The sequence below is a fragment of the Athene cunicularia genome (assembly GCF_003259725.1).
Source record: "Athene cunicularia isolate RWA chromosome 4 unlocalized genomic scaffold, athCun1 chr4_part2, whole genome shotgun sequence".
NCBI lineage: Eukaryota > Metazoa > Chordata > Aves > Strigiformes > Strigidae > Athene > Athene cunicularia.
In genome coordinates, this window is record NW_020799099.1 from 25,166,233 (window position 1) to 25,181,839 (window position 15,607).

A 15,607-nucleotide genomic window follows, 5' to 3' on the forward strand; every position below is an offset into this window, starting at 1 on the left:
CCACTTCAGAAAGGACATACAGAAATTCTTTGTTTTCAGGTGAACAAAAAATTATGAAGTACACAATAAGAGCTGGTAAAAATGATCATTTTTCTCTTGGAAACTTTTGATGACAAAAATGTCTCTCCGTCCTGCTCTGTGCTGTAATACAATCTTTGAACTGTACTAAATTATTTCTATCGTACCAATGTATTTTCTTGGTTTGTGTTTTCCCTTTTAGGCCAAAATTGGATCTGGAAAGCTTATGGGCCCTAAAGGTGTTTCTGTGGATCGTAATGGACACATCATCGTAGTGGACAATAAAGCATGCTGTGTCTTCATCTTCCAGCCGAATGGGAAAATAGTCACCAGGTTTGGTAGTCGAGGAAACGGTGACAAGCAGTTTGCAGGTACACTTGATGGTAATATGTAAATCCCCTTTTCTTGCCTCTTCTGCTCATATTTGCATGATGTTTGAGCATGTTGAAGATGCTATATCCTACTTGTTTTTCCTGTGGGGGAAATGTTATACTAAACATACAGCTCCTATTCACTTCACCATTTGTTTAATTGGTCAGGAAGACTTCAACATTTGTTCTGAAAATGTAGCTGTGACCAGATTGTTTTATCTACCTCTCTGTGCCTGGAAGCATTTCAGCAGTGACCCAAAAGAGACTGATCTTAACTAGTATTTATAAATGCCTAGTAATGCCCACACTCAGCTGTTCACAATAATCAACTCAAACACCATGCTTTGTGTTTCCAATGATCAGATACATGTTAAGCAATGCCCTAAGTGGTATTACCCACACATTAGAAAATTAGTGTAATGGCATAGTGTTAAGACTGAGATCAGGAAGACACAGTTATGCAAATGGAAAATGCCAGTTTGGGGAAATTGCCACTTATTTCAACTGACTGCTTGCACATGGTGTCTTTCAATTAGAACATGCTATTAAGTTTAAAAAACCAAACATATATTTTGAGTGAATAGCTGTTCTTTCAAAATTTGAAATGAAGATGCCAAATTACATTTGCAGGTGTTGGGTCACTCTGAATAAGTAGTTACAGATTAGTCTGATGCTCTGACTGGTTCACAGCACAAGAGAGAAATAGCATCAGTGGTATAACTGCTTTTATCTTACTTGAGATCTCTTGCAATGTCTTATGGCAGAAGTGCCATATATATAGTTTATGAGAGCTTTGGCTCTAACACAGCTAAATTTTCTGAGTATGTCCAACGTCTTTAATTATAAAATTTTTGTAAGAATACACCCTGAAGATACACGTGCAAATACTCTGTAACTGCATTTGAGAAATGTATCACATCTTGGTGCTAGGGTAGGTGAAACAGGTGAATCGTCACTACAATGTTTTCAGTGTAAAGGTCTTCACCCTTTTTATCGTTTACACTGACGCAGTGTGAAAATTGAAACGGAGTTCTGTTCTGTTTAATAACAGAATACCTCAGAATGACACCAAGTACTTTGATTCAGGTACTTGCCTGTTTTCAAGCTAGAACATACTTCAATACACAAAGTAATGCAAAAAATGCACTTTTTTTTTTCCCTGCCAGTGTACTTCTTAGTAACTTTTGTATTTATCCTAAAACTTGTTTGCTCAAATGCTTGTAAGAAGTGAGCACACAAAGCATAGATTTCAATTAAGATTTACAGGAACATTTTTGAGAACTGTTTTCAGTGTATACACAACTTTATGCCTAAACACTACGTTTTGTATTCTTAATAAGCACATAAATATCTACATAGTCATCTGTACATGAGAGAGGAAGGAAAGAATAATGCTTTTTGATACCATTAGATGACAACTGGTTGAAAAAGAGATTATTTGTGTTTACAAAAAGGCATGCTGAGCTTTTTAAAACAGGAAATTAAATTACTCTGAATTTGAAATTGATATCCCTAATTTGACTGTTATTGCTTAGAAGCCAAATATAATATTCTGGCAGGCTGAATTAATTTTTTGTATATAAGCAAACTTTTTGATTTAGTGGTTATTTTTTTTTCTTCTTCTTCTGCTTTGCAGGTCCTCATTTTGCAGCTGTAAACAGCAACAATGAAATTATCATTACAGATTTTCATAACCATTCTGTCAAGGTACTATCAATTAATGGCAACTTGGAAAGCTTTTTATTCTATCATGGTGCTTTCTTGGGGAATGTAAATTATTGTTAAAAACAAAGAGATCACACTATATGTATGAGGTCTGATACAAGGACTGCACATTCAGGACATTTGCATGCAGTAGAGGTATAATCTATTGCCTTTGGTGCCACTATAATGTTCTCTAGTTCAACTGCTTAAGCGTAAGTTGTACCTGAGATAAATAATATCAATTTAGATATTTTTATTAGCTCTCTGCCAACACTGTTATTTACCCTATATTCTTTCCTATTTTAAGTAAGTCTGGTAACTGTTTTTGAACTTCCCAGTAAAAGCAGTTTTATATATCTTTATATATCCTTATTTATACCTAGATATATTTTTATACCTATATATTTATAAATACTTATATTTATATTAAGTATACCTAAATATACCTATATAGGTGTACATATATATAGGGAGGGGGTGTATTTAGAGAGATATATATAGATATATATATATACACACACCTATATATAGGTATGTAAATAAAAATATATATAGGTATAAATATATATATATCTCTCCTTATTTATACACATATATATATATATATATATATATATGTGTATATCTCCTTATTTATACTTTTAATATCCTAAACCCTTTAAGATTACTGGATCCATTTGCAATGTGATACCCTTAACAGCTGTGTAACACAGACCATGGGTTTTCATCCTGTACCTTCTGCACTGGGCAGAACTGGTCACTAGTCTTTACACCCATGTAAAGTCTTGACTCATGGCCTGTTAAACAGTCATGGTAAGATAGGGTGGTGTATTTGTTTGTCCCAATAATAAACCAAAACAAGGATACATGCTGAGGTGTCATGCGGTGGAAAATGTATATGAAGGAGCTACAGGCCATTTCAGGAATTGCTCACCTAGCCATGTTTATTTCCAGGCCAGAACATCCCCTTTCAGTCACTTTCCATGCTCTTTTTCACTCCCTCAACAGCAGCAGCAGAGGACAGGGGAAGCGGAACGCTCTTCTACCTGCGTTCTCAGGCCATGTGTGTGGGTCCCAGGCACTGGTGAAATCCCTGAGATTTTACCTAATGGCTGCCTGTTCTGACTGAACACAAAGATAAATCCTCAGTCTAGTTCTTCAGTGTTCATAACTAAAATGATGAATCTTACACATTCACCTGAAATAGGAAATCACTGTCTGAGCATAGACACCCTCATGTCGTGAGCGCTGCTGAATCATCTAGCTTTTGAATAGTGACCTTGTTCTTGTATCCTTTTGGAATTAGAGAGGAAGTAGCAACTCGTGGTTTGGATTACAACAAAGAAACCAAGACTGCTGCAGGAGCCCTAAAGCATATTATTTATGTGGTTTAGCAGCAGGAGGCCTTCGACTCCATAAATTACCCCTCCACCAGCAGGGCTTGCTGTGGTAACAAGAATGCCTGGAGAAAGTTAACAAGGGCAAACTGAAATGAAAAAAAGCAATTGAAGAGATGTAAGAAGTGTGGCATCTTAGTGAATGTATAATTATTGCATTCCTAATGAGAACAGAGTGTTCCTGACTGTCTCTGGTGTGACTCAATAGGATAAAAATGTTATTTGTTACAATTTGGTACCAACTAGAAAAGATTCTTATTTTTGTAGTGTTCTCTAAATTGGTACAGATAAATTGTTGACACTCTAAAGAGTAATTTATAATATAGGTGATGCTGTTATCTTTTGCTAGATGGTGGGGAAAAGAGCAGAAAGTACATTTTGTTTTAAATAATAAATAAATTTATAAATGAATTTCACTCTTATGGGTCCCAAAGACTCTTACTGCCACCAGTGTCTTGAATTAAACATCCTCACTCGGCAACATTATCCCTCCTCCCCCATTAACCTTCAATCACGTTCCTTCTGTCAGGCATCTTCTATGTAAAATCCTACTCAATGTAGGCTTCTCTCTCATTCAGCCACTCACAATCTCCATTTTAACCCAGGGAGAGAGCAATAAATCTTTGCCTGGTCTTTTTATCAGTTGATTTTTTTTCTATTTTCTTTAATCATCTGAGGCACCAGCATGATACCTCATTAATTTCCTCCCCCAAATGTTTTTCCTCTGTTCGCTGTAGGTGCTCAAGGATAGGATGATTTCCTCACATCTTCCACATCTTATTAGCACTTCAGCGTGCATTTGGCATTTGTCAGGTTTTTGCATTTTCTTGTGCAAGCCATGACCTGTCTCTAAGAACACCGTTGGACCTTGTGGCACAGCTGGGCCTGGGTCCAAGATGGACCAAAATAAATAGAGATGGCTATGGGGCTATGCAAATGACATATCCTGTATCTCACTTGGTCCCACTGGCGCATCCAGGTCACTTGACAGAATAGTTATTGATCAGTACCATCTTTCTGCTGTCTAAACCTGTTACCATCACAGAGAATTCAGTTGCTGAGCTGTCTATACAGAGAGCAGCATGCCATCATGCCATGGTTCTCAGTATATGTTAGATTATGAAAATCAGAGAAGAGTGCATCTGCTCAGTTGTGTTTCTGTAGGGCTGACTCCCAGTGCCTTATCTGCACTCAGCACTTCTTCATTCAAGACGCACAAGCTGCAGATGTGTTCGAGGGGCCCTCCACCTCTGTGTCTGTGCTGAATCAGATCTTAAGTGAGAAGGGAAATACTGTATGGTGTAATAGAGCTGGAGGGGAGATAGGCACCTTTTCTCCCATCTTCAGAGTCAGTGTATGTGTGTGTGTGTGTGTGTGTGTGTGTGTGTGTTGGGGGTGGTGTTCCTAGGAACTCTTCAATTCCTAGTTTTGTTAACAGGTGAACTGGTACTAGTAGATTACTAATATTTGATACAATGCCATATTCAGGTTTTCGTTTTAACCCATACAGGTATTTAATCAGGAGGGAGAATTCATACTGAAGTTTGGATCAAATGGAGAAGGAAATGGACAATTTAATGCACCAACTGGAGTAGCTGTAGATTCTAATGGAAATATTATCGTAGCAGATTGGGGAAACAGCCGAATACAGGTAGAAATTTCTGTGTTTCAAAGGTGCTTAATTAGCAAAACTGAAGGATTGATAACTCTGGCCACTGAAGTCTTCTGACTTCCCAAGAAACAGCATAGGAGCATTAGAAGGGATGTGGTTTCTAACACAGGCTTTTATATGCCTCACTGCCGGTCTGTCCACTTTTAGAACCAGTGGTGTCAGATCATAGACTTCCCAGTGTGACTGCTAGCAACTCTGATGGTTACTGTGACCGAGGCTTTTGTCTCCAAGTAGTACCCCAAAAGCTATTTGATGACTCAGGAGACTTGTAAGAATTGGTGAGATGATAGTAGTTTATAATCACCATAACAGAAGATTGGAGACATGGTGGAAAATATGAAAAAGCAAATGATCTGTATAGAGCCTGAGGCAAGTGCAGCAGATTTTTATCATCTTTTTTAAATGTTGAGAAAATATTCTGCTTTTATGTTATGAGAGTCGCACTCTTTATCTTTCAAGTGCTAATCACAAAGCCTTCTTATTTGCCAAAGAATATATAATCAATAACTAAGTGTATGTATTATTTTCACTGAATATAAATTGAGGGAGATGCTTATGAGTTGTTCTCAGGAAGCACTGTCACCAGTGTAAACAAATTCCTGGTTTTCTCTGTGTGGGAACCTAAGAGTCATGCTAGCCACAACACTAATATTTGTTAGGAAAACAAGGTGTTGGTTGAGTTCCTGACTGAGTTTCATTTATTGTAGTGGACTATTTTTAGAACAAGGAACAGCTGAGGTGCTCCTTTTATTATTTTGTTGCGTGTTTAATTCTTGCCAAAGTACCTGGAAACTTTAGTTAGTTCTTTTTAATAAGAAAATACATTTGTATATAAACTTGTATATTATGAGAATAACAGATCAGATTGTGCCCTTGTTTATTCTAGTGTATGTCAACCATTTCAGAAATGAGAAATAGAATGGTATAATTAAGAGCAGACTTGTGTCTGCTATTTTTCTTTTTTATTTGTAACATTTATTCTGTGCTTTCTCACCCTCAAAGGTTTTCGATGGAAGTGGATCATTTTTATCCTACATTAACACCTCTGCTGACCCACTTTATGGTCCCCAAGGTCTGGCCCTTACTTCAGATGGCCATGTTGTAGTTGCAGACTCTGGAAATCACTGCTTCAAGGTCTATCGATACTTACAATAGCAATGAGCTCTGGAGCTGAATAATTGTCCACCCTTAAGAAAAGACTGGTCCTAGAGATCCAATGCAGGCTATATCTCCTACTTTGAGTTCATTTTAATAATGAAGGAGTCTCTTATGGACTTCTCGTGTTAATTTCCAATCTTACCTTGTTTACGTAGGACCTGCACCTCTTGCGTTTCTCACTGAACTTTTTGTTGTAAGGGTTAATGCACAAATCCTCTTTAACTGAATTCATAAAGACAATGTGATATTAAACACAAACTGCAACTTAAGGAACTGGAATTAACTAATTAGGCAAAAATAAGAAAAAATTGGGGAGAGTCCCAAAAGCTTTTTGAAGACTACAAAGGGTAGCTCTCGCTCAGAGCTTCCAAATTTGAAGAAGTATCATTGTTAAGCATTATTTAACCCAGAGGTTATTCTGGGAATCTCCTAGATCTCATTATCATGGTAGGTATTTCACTTCTAACATTCTTCGGTCTTACTATCTGTAACAAGTAGGTCCTTTTAGTATAAGGTTAAATCTCACAAAATCCATCTAGCTCTAACCGTCAGACCTAACACAGCTCAACGTTTAGCACTATGAGAATCAATGAGCATTCCCTACTCATGTGGGATTAATGAAGGATTGTTTCATGTGCTTGTTTTTCTCTCTTCCTCTTGCTCAATGTGCTGGAAGGACTTTGCAGAGACCTGACATTTCCAAAGCTCTGGAAAAAATCATAGTGATACATTAGTGAGAGCTGAATTTCAGTGTAACAACAGACCTTTTGACACCAAACTAGTTCATTAGGATCCAGATTATTACAATGTCAACTCAATCTCATGTGTGCCACTCTTTCATATGTGTTCATTGCCATGTTTCCTTAAGGCAACTCATTGTATTAACCAATAAAATAAAATGCAGCATCACACAGGACAGAAAGCCAGAGAGGTACCCCTATGGAGGACCTGCATTATACAGCCAAAGGAACTGTGGTAAACAGAGGTTGTATAGGAAAGCCAAGGGTTACCAAAGCTATTTGTTTTTACATGAGAAAAAATACATTACAAATAAGAATGAATTTGAACCAATTCCTGAAGTCCTTCATCAAAGGGAATTTTGTTATAGGACAAAATAAGGACTGTGAGATTTGTTCCGATTTGTTTGTATGTATGTATGTATGACTGACATGAAAATTAAGAAATCTAAATGTGGGTTATTTCAGCAAACTGGAACGTATGTATGCCATCTGTCAATGGCAGTACTCTGAAAAAATGTCCCTTCTTCTTCCTGCTGGATCTTCTGTGCTATTTGTTGAAGTATTAATTTAATTGGAAATGCTTACAATCATATGACTGGGTTCTGTTATTAATGTTGGGATTTTTTAAGTGTGAACTTGTCCTTTTTAAAGTAGCATTGGCTTTATTCTTAATTCTAAATCCAACGGTCAAAGAATGAATTGCTACCGTAGCCTAATATGGATAGAGTGGTGCTCATTCTTAAACCTCGTTTTGAGGAGCTGATGAGGTTGCTGCCAATGCCTACAAAAGCCTGGGAAGTACTGTCTTTCTTTTCTCATTTTTAGGGCCTTGAAACAAAAGGGCATTGGGTCAGGAACAAGGGAGTATTTTAAGCATGTTTGCAAAATGGAAAGAAATCTTTGTTAAATTACTCGTTATGTTTTTGTCTTATTGAAATAAGATTGTTGTTTCAATGAATTTGAGAAAAACTAATTTTTTTTCATAAAGATGCATTTGACTTGTAAAAAAGCAGACCCCAAGGTTCTTAAATGTGGAGTTTGTCTATTTTTTAATTACTGTTTCTTAAAGATATTTCCTCTTCTTTCCCTTGTTTATTTTTTGCACATAGAGCCAATTTACAAATTCTGAAGCAAAGATAAGTTTCCTTATTTCACTGGAATAAGTATTTTGTGTATAAGGCTTAAGGTTATATATAATGCAGCTAAGCAATTGGTGGTAATGTTTTTGAAATGTTAAAACTTAAATGTGTTATTACCAAGAGAACAAAATATCCTCTGCTTGAACTGAGTTTGTCCTAAAATTCTGAAGATGGTATCCCAGTCATTACACAATAAACTGTCCTATCAAAATTTAACAAAGTTGTATGTCAGATTTTCTGATGATCAAGTAATTTCCTTGTAAGTGTCCTTATAAGCAACCTTCTGGCAAACAAACAATTTCTGACATTGGAATTCCTTTAAATGGCAAATTTATCAGTGAAAAAAGGTACATAGCATTTTACCTGTATTTATTAACAAAGAGAAGAGGTTGCACATGTTCTTTGAGATAAAAACAATGAGAAAATGAGAAATGTGCTGTTGCTGTCAGTTACGGATAATATTAATCAAGTATAGTTCCAAATTTGGATTTTTATAATAACATTTTACTAAATTTGCATGGTTTCCATGCAGGAAGCATTGCCAAATCCTCTGTTACCAGGAACTCTGAGAAGCACAGAAATCAGACCCTAACGTTTATATCAAAACATATACTTAAGACAGTACTAGTCTATGTATACACTTTTCTTCAAAAGATTTTCAGTCCCTTTGACTCAGTATTTACCAGGATTTTATATAACCTATGTCAACCCAGTGCATCCTGATGAAATATGGAATTCTGTACACAACCCCCTTACAACCCAGCTAACAACTACTAGGGGTGATGTGGATTTGGGTTTGAGATTGAATAGTCTTTTGAGTTTTCAGACATTATTGAGGTTTCAGACATTATTGAGTTTTCAGACATTATCACCAGAGCAGCACTTAGTGCACGTGAAAAACATCACTAATTTGGAGTTCCTTCTGATAGCAAATGCTGCCAGCAACAGTTTCAAATTCAGTGGCACAGGGCATTCCCTTCCAACGTCTGACTTCATCTGCCTGGCACAGGGAAACTGAGAAACACAGTGCTTTTACGGTGTGCTTCTGAAGCCAATTTAGCTAAAATGCTTGGCTTACAAACCTTACAAACAGCAACCAAAGCAGAAATTCTGCTCTAAAAAGCTGGCAGATTCTTTTCTCATCCAATTAAGTGAATGTCAAAATTGCACTACCTGATTTGCTGAGTTGTTAGCATTTATTAAAGGCTTTATAGGCATTCTGCTGCCAGATTTCAGGTATAACCAAATGTTCCCTTGACTTCCCTGGAATGCTAATTGACTAGCAGCACAGCATGAATGGTGAAAGTATGTGCTTCATTTAACTAATCTTCAACTCAAAAGTAATCTCAAGGTTATCAGGTCTTGTGTAATTTGAAGCATTTTAGGACAAACTAGCCAACTGTATTTTCATTGTTTTGTGAATAGAATAAAAGGATCTGTTCAGATAAATCTAATATAAACAGTAGGGGATTTTTACATAGGCTAAACCAGCAGCAATGTAGCTGAAAAAGAAAATTTAAATGGTTTAGGCAATCATTTGCCTAATGTGGATGGAGAGTTATTTATTAGTAAATGCTCTTTTGTTCTGTAAAAGCTAGAGGGCTTTCGATTTTATGTCAATATTTTTTATAACTAAGGATCTAGTGTTGCCATAATGAGAACTAAAAGTGCCCAATTATTGAAAAATTTCTTCAAGAATTGTGAGCAGTGATTGTTTTGGCCTGTTTGTGGAGAGTGTGTGAAAGGTTATTTGTGCTATGGAGTAGAAAGATTCCTAACGGGTTGTGTTATTTCTGATGAATGTACAGCACTTCAGTTGATGTTTGTGAGCAACACGGCCTTAACCCTGACACTTTTGCTTTGGCTTTATGACATGGGAATGTTCCCTAAGCTGCATAGTGTATGGCAGTACCCCCTGTTAGACATCTCTACCAGTTGATACACTGCAGCTTTCCAGTTCTAGGAGTCAGTCTGTCTTTTTTCTTGATTTTTTAAAAAAGTTTTTCTACATTCCATCTTTGTAGGTCGATCTCATATATTTTGTGAACATGTAAGCCTTGCACTCTCTTGACACCCATAATGAAATATTCTTCTCACTTCATTTTTTTGTTGTTGTTTTGTTTTTTTAAATCCCTGTGAAGCTAAATACAAACTTTTGTCTCCTTAAGGTCAAGGATGAAAGATGCGCATCGAAGTGTTTGTGTGTGTGTGTGTGTGTGTGTGTGTGTGTGTGTGTGTGTAGTTTTAGCTTCCTGTGTGCCACGGTATTATTGATGCTTTAGCCGATGATTAAAAAAAAATTTACTGTCTTGGAAATGTAGGAAAACCAGAGTCAAATGTGTACCTTTACCACGCACAAAAATTTCAAATAATAAAAATAAAGCTTGTTTCCTCTGTTATTTTCATGGTCAAAGATTTATTTTTCATATGTCTCATACTCACTGTTCATAAAAATAGCCCCATAATGCAGGAAGATGAGTATTTTTTTCCAAAAGGAAACCCTGATGCCACAGGTCACAGGCCAAGAAAACTGGGATTGTTTCAAGGGTGTTTAGCTTTTACATAGACACAGAGGAAAGAGACATTTGGGTCTTTCTTGGGAAGAAGGTGGGGAATTGGAGCTTCCTTGTCTTGTCCCTTCCTCCTTCAGTTCAGTCATCAGAATGAACATTTTCATTGGTGGCAGTAAGATTAGTAAGCTTTTCCATTTGTATAATGGAAGTACACAGTACCTTTCAGCTACGCTATGCTACAGCTCTTCAAGGGTCTGCTGCAGAAAGCCAAATTTAATTTATTGTAGAACAGAAAATTTGCCTTAGGAGTTCAGTCTGACTCCTTTCCTATAAGAACAATTTTCAGCTCATGTTAATTTTTTTTTTTAGATAGTAAATATGTCTTCTTGGTCACTGGTGAACTCTACAAACCTGAATCCTTTGAGAACTCAGTGTGATTGGGAACTCACTCATGAAGTAAGAGAGAATCTTCAGATGAATCATTTGACTTGGAAACAATCTCACTGGAGGGGCCTAGAAAGGTCAGACTGGTGATGTGTGTTTGCCTGGTGTCAGGACACTCAGAAGCGAGACAGCTGAAATACAGAGCAGCCACCTTTTTTCATGGATCTTTCCCCCAAACCCTCTAAAGGACTAAAAAGACTTTATTTGTCTGCCAGCTAAAAAAACCCCACAGCTTGAAGCAGAGCAGTGTTGGTTTGACATTCAGAGTTGTGTAGCACCTGTTCCTTCCCATGCAAGAAACACCATGAAGAATGGAGGAAATGGCACAGGATATCCTGGAAACCACAAAAAGACAGGCTGAGAGACCTCTGTTGCGTTCCCAGTCTTTTCTCATTGATGGGCTAGAAATTTTTTCTGTCCCCTGGATTATTACAGCAGAGGCACCCCCCATTGAGCAAAATCAGACTGGCAGGCTGAACGTTGAGCCCGAGGAATGCTGCCCTTTACCAGGAAAACTCTGCAGTAAATGGCCAACTTCCTCTTTGACTTTCCCGTGGTAGTCATTTGAATATTGACTCAAATGCCGCAGCAGGATCTTTTAGAAGTTCTGTAAACCAGGATGCAGAGCCCAGTCTCACCAATGAGAAACAATGTCAGGGAGAGTAAGACCAAAACAGTGAAGGGTGCTTGCATTTTGGGTGCCCATTTTGATGTAACCAGGATATCTCTCTTTAGAGTGTTGACAACTCATATATCATTCAACGTTCAAAAGCGTTTCATTTTTCCTTAGGCTGAATTTCTCTCACATCCACCTGTGCTTGCTCTGCAGTTAACCCTCCCCACAGTTTTGCTGACAGTTCACGTGAATGCTCCCTAATTTGCATCAGACAAAGCTGTCTTGGTGAACAAGAACAGTCAATGTAATTTCTGTGGACAGATGTTCTCCTCAGGCCCCAGCTGTGCTGGTGGGAGAGATAACCGCCACTTGCTGCTCTTTGCTACCTCCATTTGAAGGCTGCTGACCCTCAGATCTATTGGCTGAGCTGCTTCTTTTACTGAAATACCTAGTTATCAAAAAAATAGTATTTAAGCTAACTCACCTCAATGACTTGGTAAGTGCTTACTTCAGCAGCTTTGCTAGCAAAGCTGTGAAAGCAGTCAGTTTTGGAGGAGGACCAGCTAGCATTTCTCACTGGGTTAGATGTCTGTAGGGACAACATCAGCTTACAATCCAAACACTCATCCAAGGCTGAAACGAGGCAGAAAATGCTGCAGAGACTGGCCTCAGTGCATTACTCACAGATCACACTGCTTCCTGATAACCCGGCCACATCCCACCACAGACTGTTTGGACCTCAGAGGAGTTGGTATTTCCTCCCATGGGTGAGCTTCTCCTAGAGCTCTCCTTTTCCTCCATCCTCAAGCTCTACTGAAGCATCTTTTTGCTGTTGGTCATACATCTGTTCTGGGAGGTAGATGCAGGACCCAGAAGGTTTGCTATTACTTTTTGGAAATTGTTCTGCTATTCAACTTGAATTCTTCCCTTTTGGTGAAAAAATAGTTCATGGAATTAAAGACTGCACTACGGTGTGTATGTACAAAAGGAACAAAACTAAAGTAGGACAATTTTCATCCTCCTGCTTCCTAATCTTCCTGCCTGCCGTTGCCAGTTTAATGTCCTTTCAAAACAAAAACTGAATGTAATTCAATTACAGATTTGTAGGAGCAAAATGAAGAAGGGTACAAATTTAATCTTGTCTAAGCATATTTTAACACTGACAAAGCAATGTGTTTTCTCTACCTCAGGAATGGTAAAAAACGGTTTTGACTGGTACTTAAAAATCTCAGACACCTAACATAGAACATTTCAGCCTAAACTGCTAAACCTTAAGAAAATCAGAGAAATTAGAACATTTAGAATGTGCATTCATCTAGAATGAAAACTTCTAACAGAAAGGCACAGTTATGAGTCTCTTTCCATAGTATTTCCATCCATTGTCTTTATATTAATAATATATGAATAGCAGCTTTGTGAAATATCACATTTAGACATTCTGAAGCCCATTAAAAATGTCAGACCTTTAGGTATTTTAGGCATTGTTCATTCCACTTTATCCAGTAATGGCAAACTACCCTCACATGACAAAGCATAAGATAGTCCTGCATATTCTCCCTCTGTTTGGCACCTCTTCCACCTGATGGTCTTTCACACTAGTTAGTTTTGATCGGGCACTGCAAAATTTGGGAGGTGTTAAGGAATCTCTTACTACAGAGTAAATTTGGCCATGAAAGGGCTTCAGGGCTGCCAGTGCACTTGGGGCAGCTGAGCCTGGCTATCTCCAGGGGACATGGGCAGAGAAAACCTGCTGAGCTTCTCACCCCACCATCACCTGAGAGTGTGACCAAATGTTTTGGAGGCAGATGCGCCGGGCTGGATTGGTTGCTGTGCTCATGTTCAGCTGCTGAAACCAGGAATGCCTTCCAGCTGTAGCTCCAAGTGTGTGCTCTAGACATGTTGGTTCCATCCGGGGCTGAGACCTGGGTTTTTGCTGACAGTCTACTTTCAGGTGTGACAAGGAGACGGGAGCATTAGCACCTCATGAGCATGCTGAACAGAAGCCCCAAGGTACATGCCCCAAGCCTGCTTCAGAGTGAGCGTCCCTCTGAAAACCCTTCCTCCCTTTCCTCTTCCTCTTCTCCCAGTGGCATGTTCTGCTAGCTCTGACACCCACTCTGCTGGTCACACATGTTGCTTGGAGAAAACCCATGCCACAACAGGTGCTTGCAAATATTGTAGCAACATTTGCTTGGCAGTGGTAAGAAAATGGAGCAGAGCTTGGTTTTATTTCAGGTTGTGAAGGAGCAGGAAGAGGCCCACGTACTGGGGGAGAGGAGGTCACGGTGACAGGAGGAAAACAGCTGTCACGGTGAGCGTGGGGACAAACTCGCTTTGAGGGCTGGCCAGAGGAAGGGAAAAGCAGGGGGATAGAACATGAGCCCTCACAACAGATAAGGAGGCGGCCCAACAGATTTCATCGCATTAGCAAGTTGAAAATGTGATGCACAAGGAAGTGTGAAAGAACAAGAAGTTCTGTGTTTTGTATGAATATTAAGCTTCATATTAATAATGTCCGTTCTAACTTGCATTTCATTTTCAGTAATACACCAGTGTGCACAACAAGGTACAGGATCACAGCTAGGTCTGCGTGGAAAAGAACCTTGGGTTTCAGGAAAGGGAGCACCCTGCAAAGGCCGTGGAAAATCTTCATGGGCACCGAACCGCCTGAACATTTCAGCTTGCGTGTTTCCATTTGCTTGAATTTAAATTTTAGAACTAGTATGGCAGATACGGACCCACTGCCGTTAAACCACAAAGCAATGTTCCAGAACTGCTGTAGCTGAAGGAAGGTAATTTACAGCACACATAATAATTAAAACAAACTGTAAGTAATTAAAGTTACTGGAACAGTCATCGCAACGAACAACTGTTTCAAGCAACACCAGATGTGCCCAGGTCCTTTGCTTCCATGGGCAGAGAGGGTTTTATTCTTCACATCTTGTTGCTCCTATAATGGACTAGTTGTACAATACGCATCATTTCAGAGCACCATTAATGTGTTTGTGTTTTACCTTTGCTGCTGGGTCTTGGAGAAAAAAAGAATAGGCAGTGCACAGAGGCCTGGTGTGTCTCATCTTGGAGGTGTAGCTACCTGGAGGCACAAAGCATGTATCCCACACATTTTCAAACCCACAGCTGTAGACAGAGATTCAGCAACAAGTATTTTTTCCCTGATGATTACAGCCAGTGGTGGCAGGATTTTAAATATTTTTAAAAACTTTTTGTTATTTTTTACTGATTTCAATAATACAACAAATATATATTGGATATGGCAATGACACCTGACAAGAAAATGGCACTTGCTACACAAAACATGAAATGGCTAGGTACCGAGAAATGCATGATGACAGAGTGAGAACTTGAGAGCATTTTGCAGTAAAGCCTGGGAAATGCCAAATGCAAAACTGAAGTATGGTTCCTACATCTTAACACATTCTCTGTGACTTGCACCACATCTAACTCATAGGTAGTTGGTGACAAAAGCTGGTTTTCTTCCTGGCTTCACCTGTCTATGAGTGTTTATGTGAAGTGGGTTTTTTTAAAAAAACAAAACAAAACACACAAAAAAAACCCAACCCAAAAAAACCCAAAAAACCCACTCCAAAGCACAAAAACCCAAACAGGATTATAATACATGAAATGAGAAAAAAAGTGACAACTTGCTTTCTGGTACGGCAAGACTGCTTTATAAAAACGCAGAGATCTACTCCTTGGCTGAGTGCACACAGTACAAGAACCAGAACATCACATTACGCATTTTTCCTTCCCCCCAATTCGCAACCGGGCCGCGTGTGCTTCCGCGCTGCTGGGAGGCCGCAGCCCCGCCACGGCC

At 38.7% G+C, this 15,607-nt stretch overlaps 2 protein-coding genes across 11 annotated transcripts in view; both read left to right on the plus strand.

Moving 5' to 3' along the window:
• The window catches only part of TRIM2 (tripartite motif containing 2), a 90,983-nt gene extending 80,385 nt beyond the window's left edge, over positions 1–10,598 (plus strand). For all 9 annotated transcript variants that reach the window (XM_026847547.1, XM_026847543.1, XM_026847550.1 and 6 more), the window contains 4 exons: positions 221–389; positions 2,026–2,096; positions 5,001–5,141; positions 6,165–10,598. In XM_026847547.1, the coding sequence (XP_026703348.1) occupies positions 221–389; positions 2,026–2,096; positions 5,001–5,141; positions 6,165–6,317 (534 nt within the window). In that variant the 3' untranslated portion in view covers positions 6,318–10,598. The remainder of the gene's footprint in view (positions 1–220; positions 390–2,025; positions 2,097–5,000; positions 5,142–6,164) is intronic.
• Positions 10,599–14,125: 3,527 nt separating this feature from the next.
• The window catches only part of MND1 (meiotic nuclear divisions 1), a 44,118-nt gene continuing 42,636 nt past the window's right edge, over positions 14,126–15,607 (plus strand). Inside the window, exon 1 of one of the 2 annotated variants that reach the window (XM_026847838.1) lies at positions 14,126–14,564. The gene's annotated coding sequence lies outside the window, so the exon portion shown is untranslated. Of the gene's footprint in view, positions 14,565–15,134; positions 15,185–15,607 lie in introns of those variants that run through there. The other variant, XM_026847841.1, reaches the window with a different exon arrangement.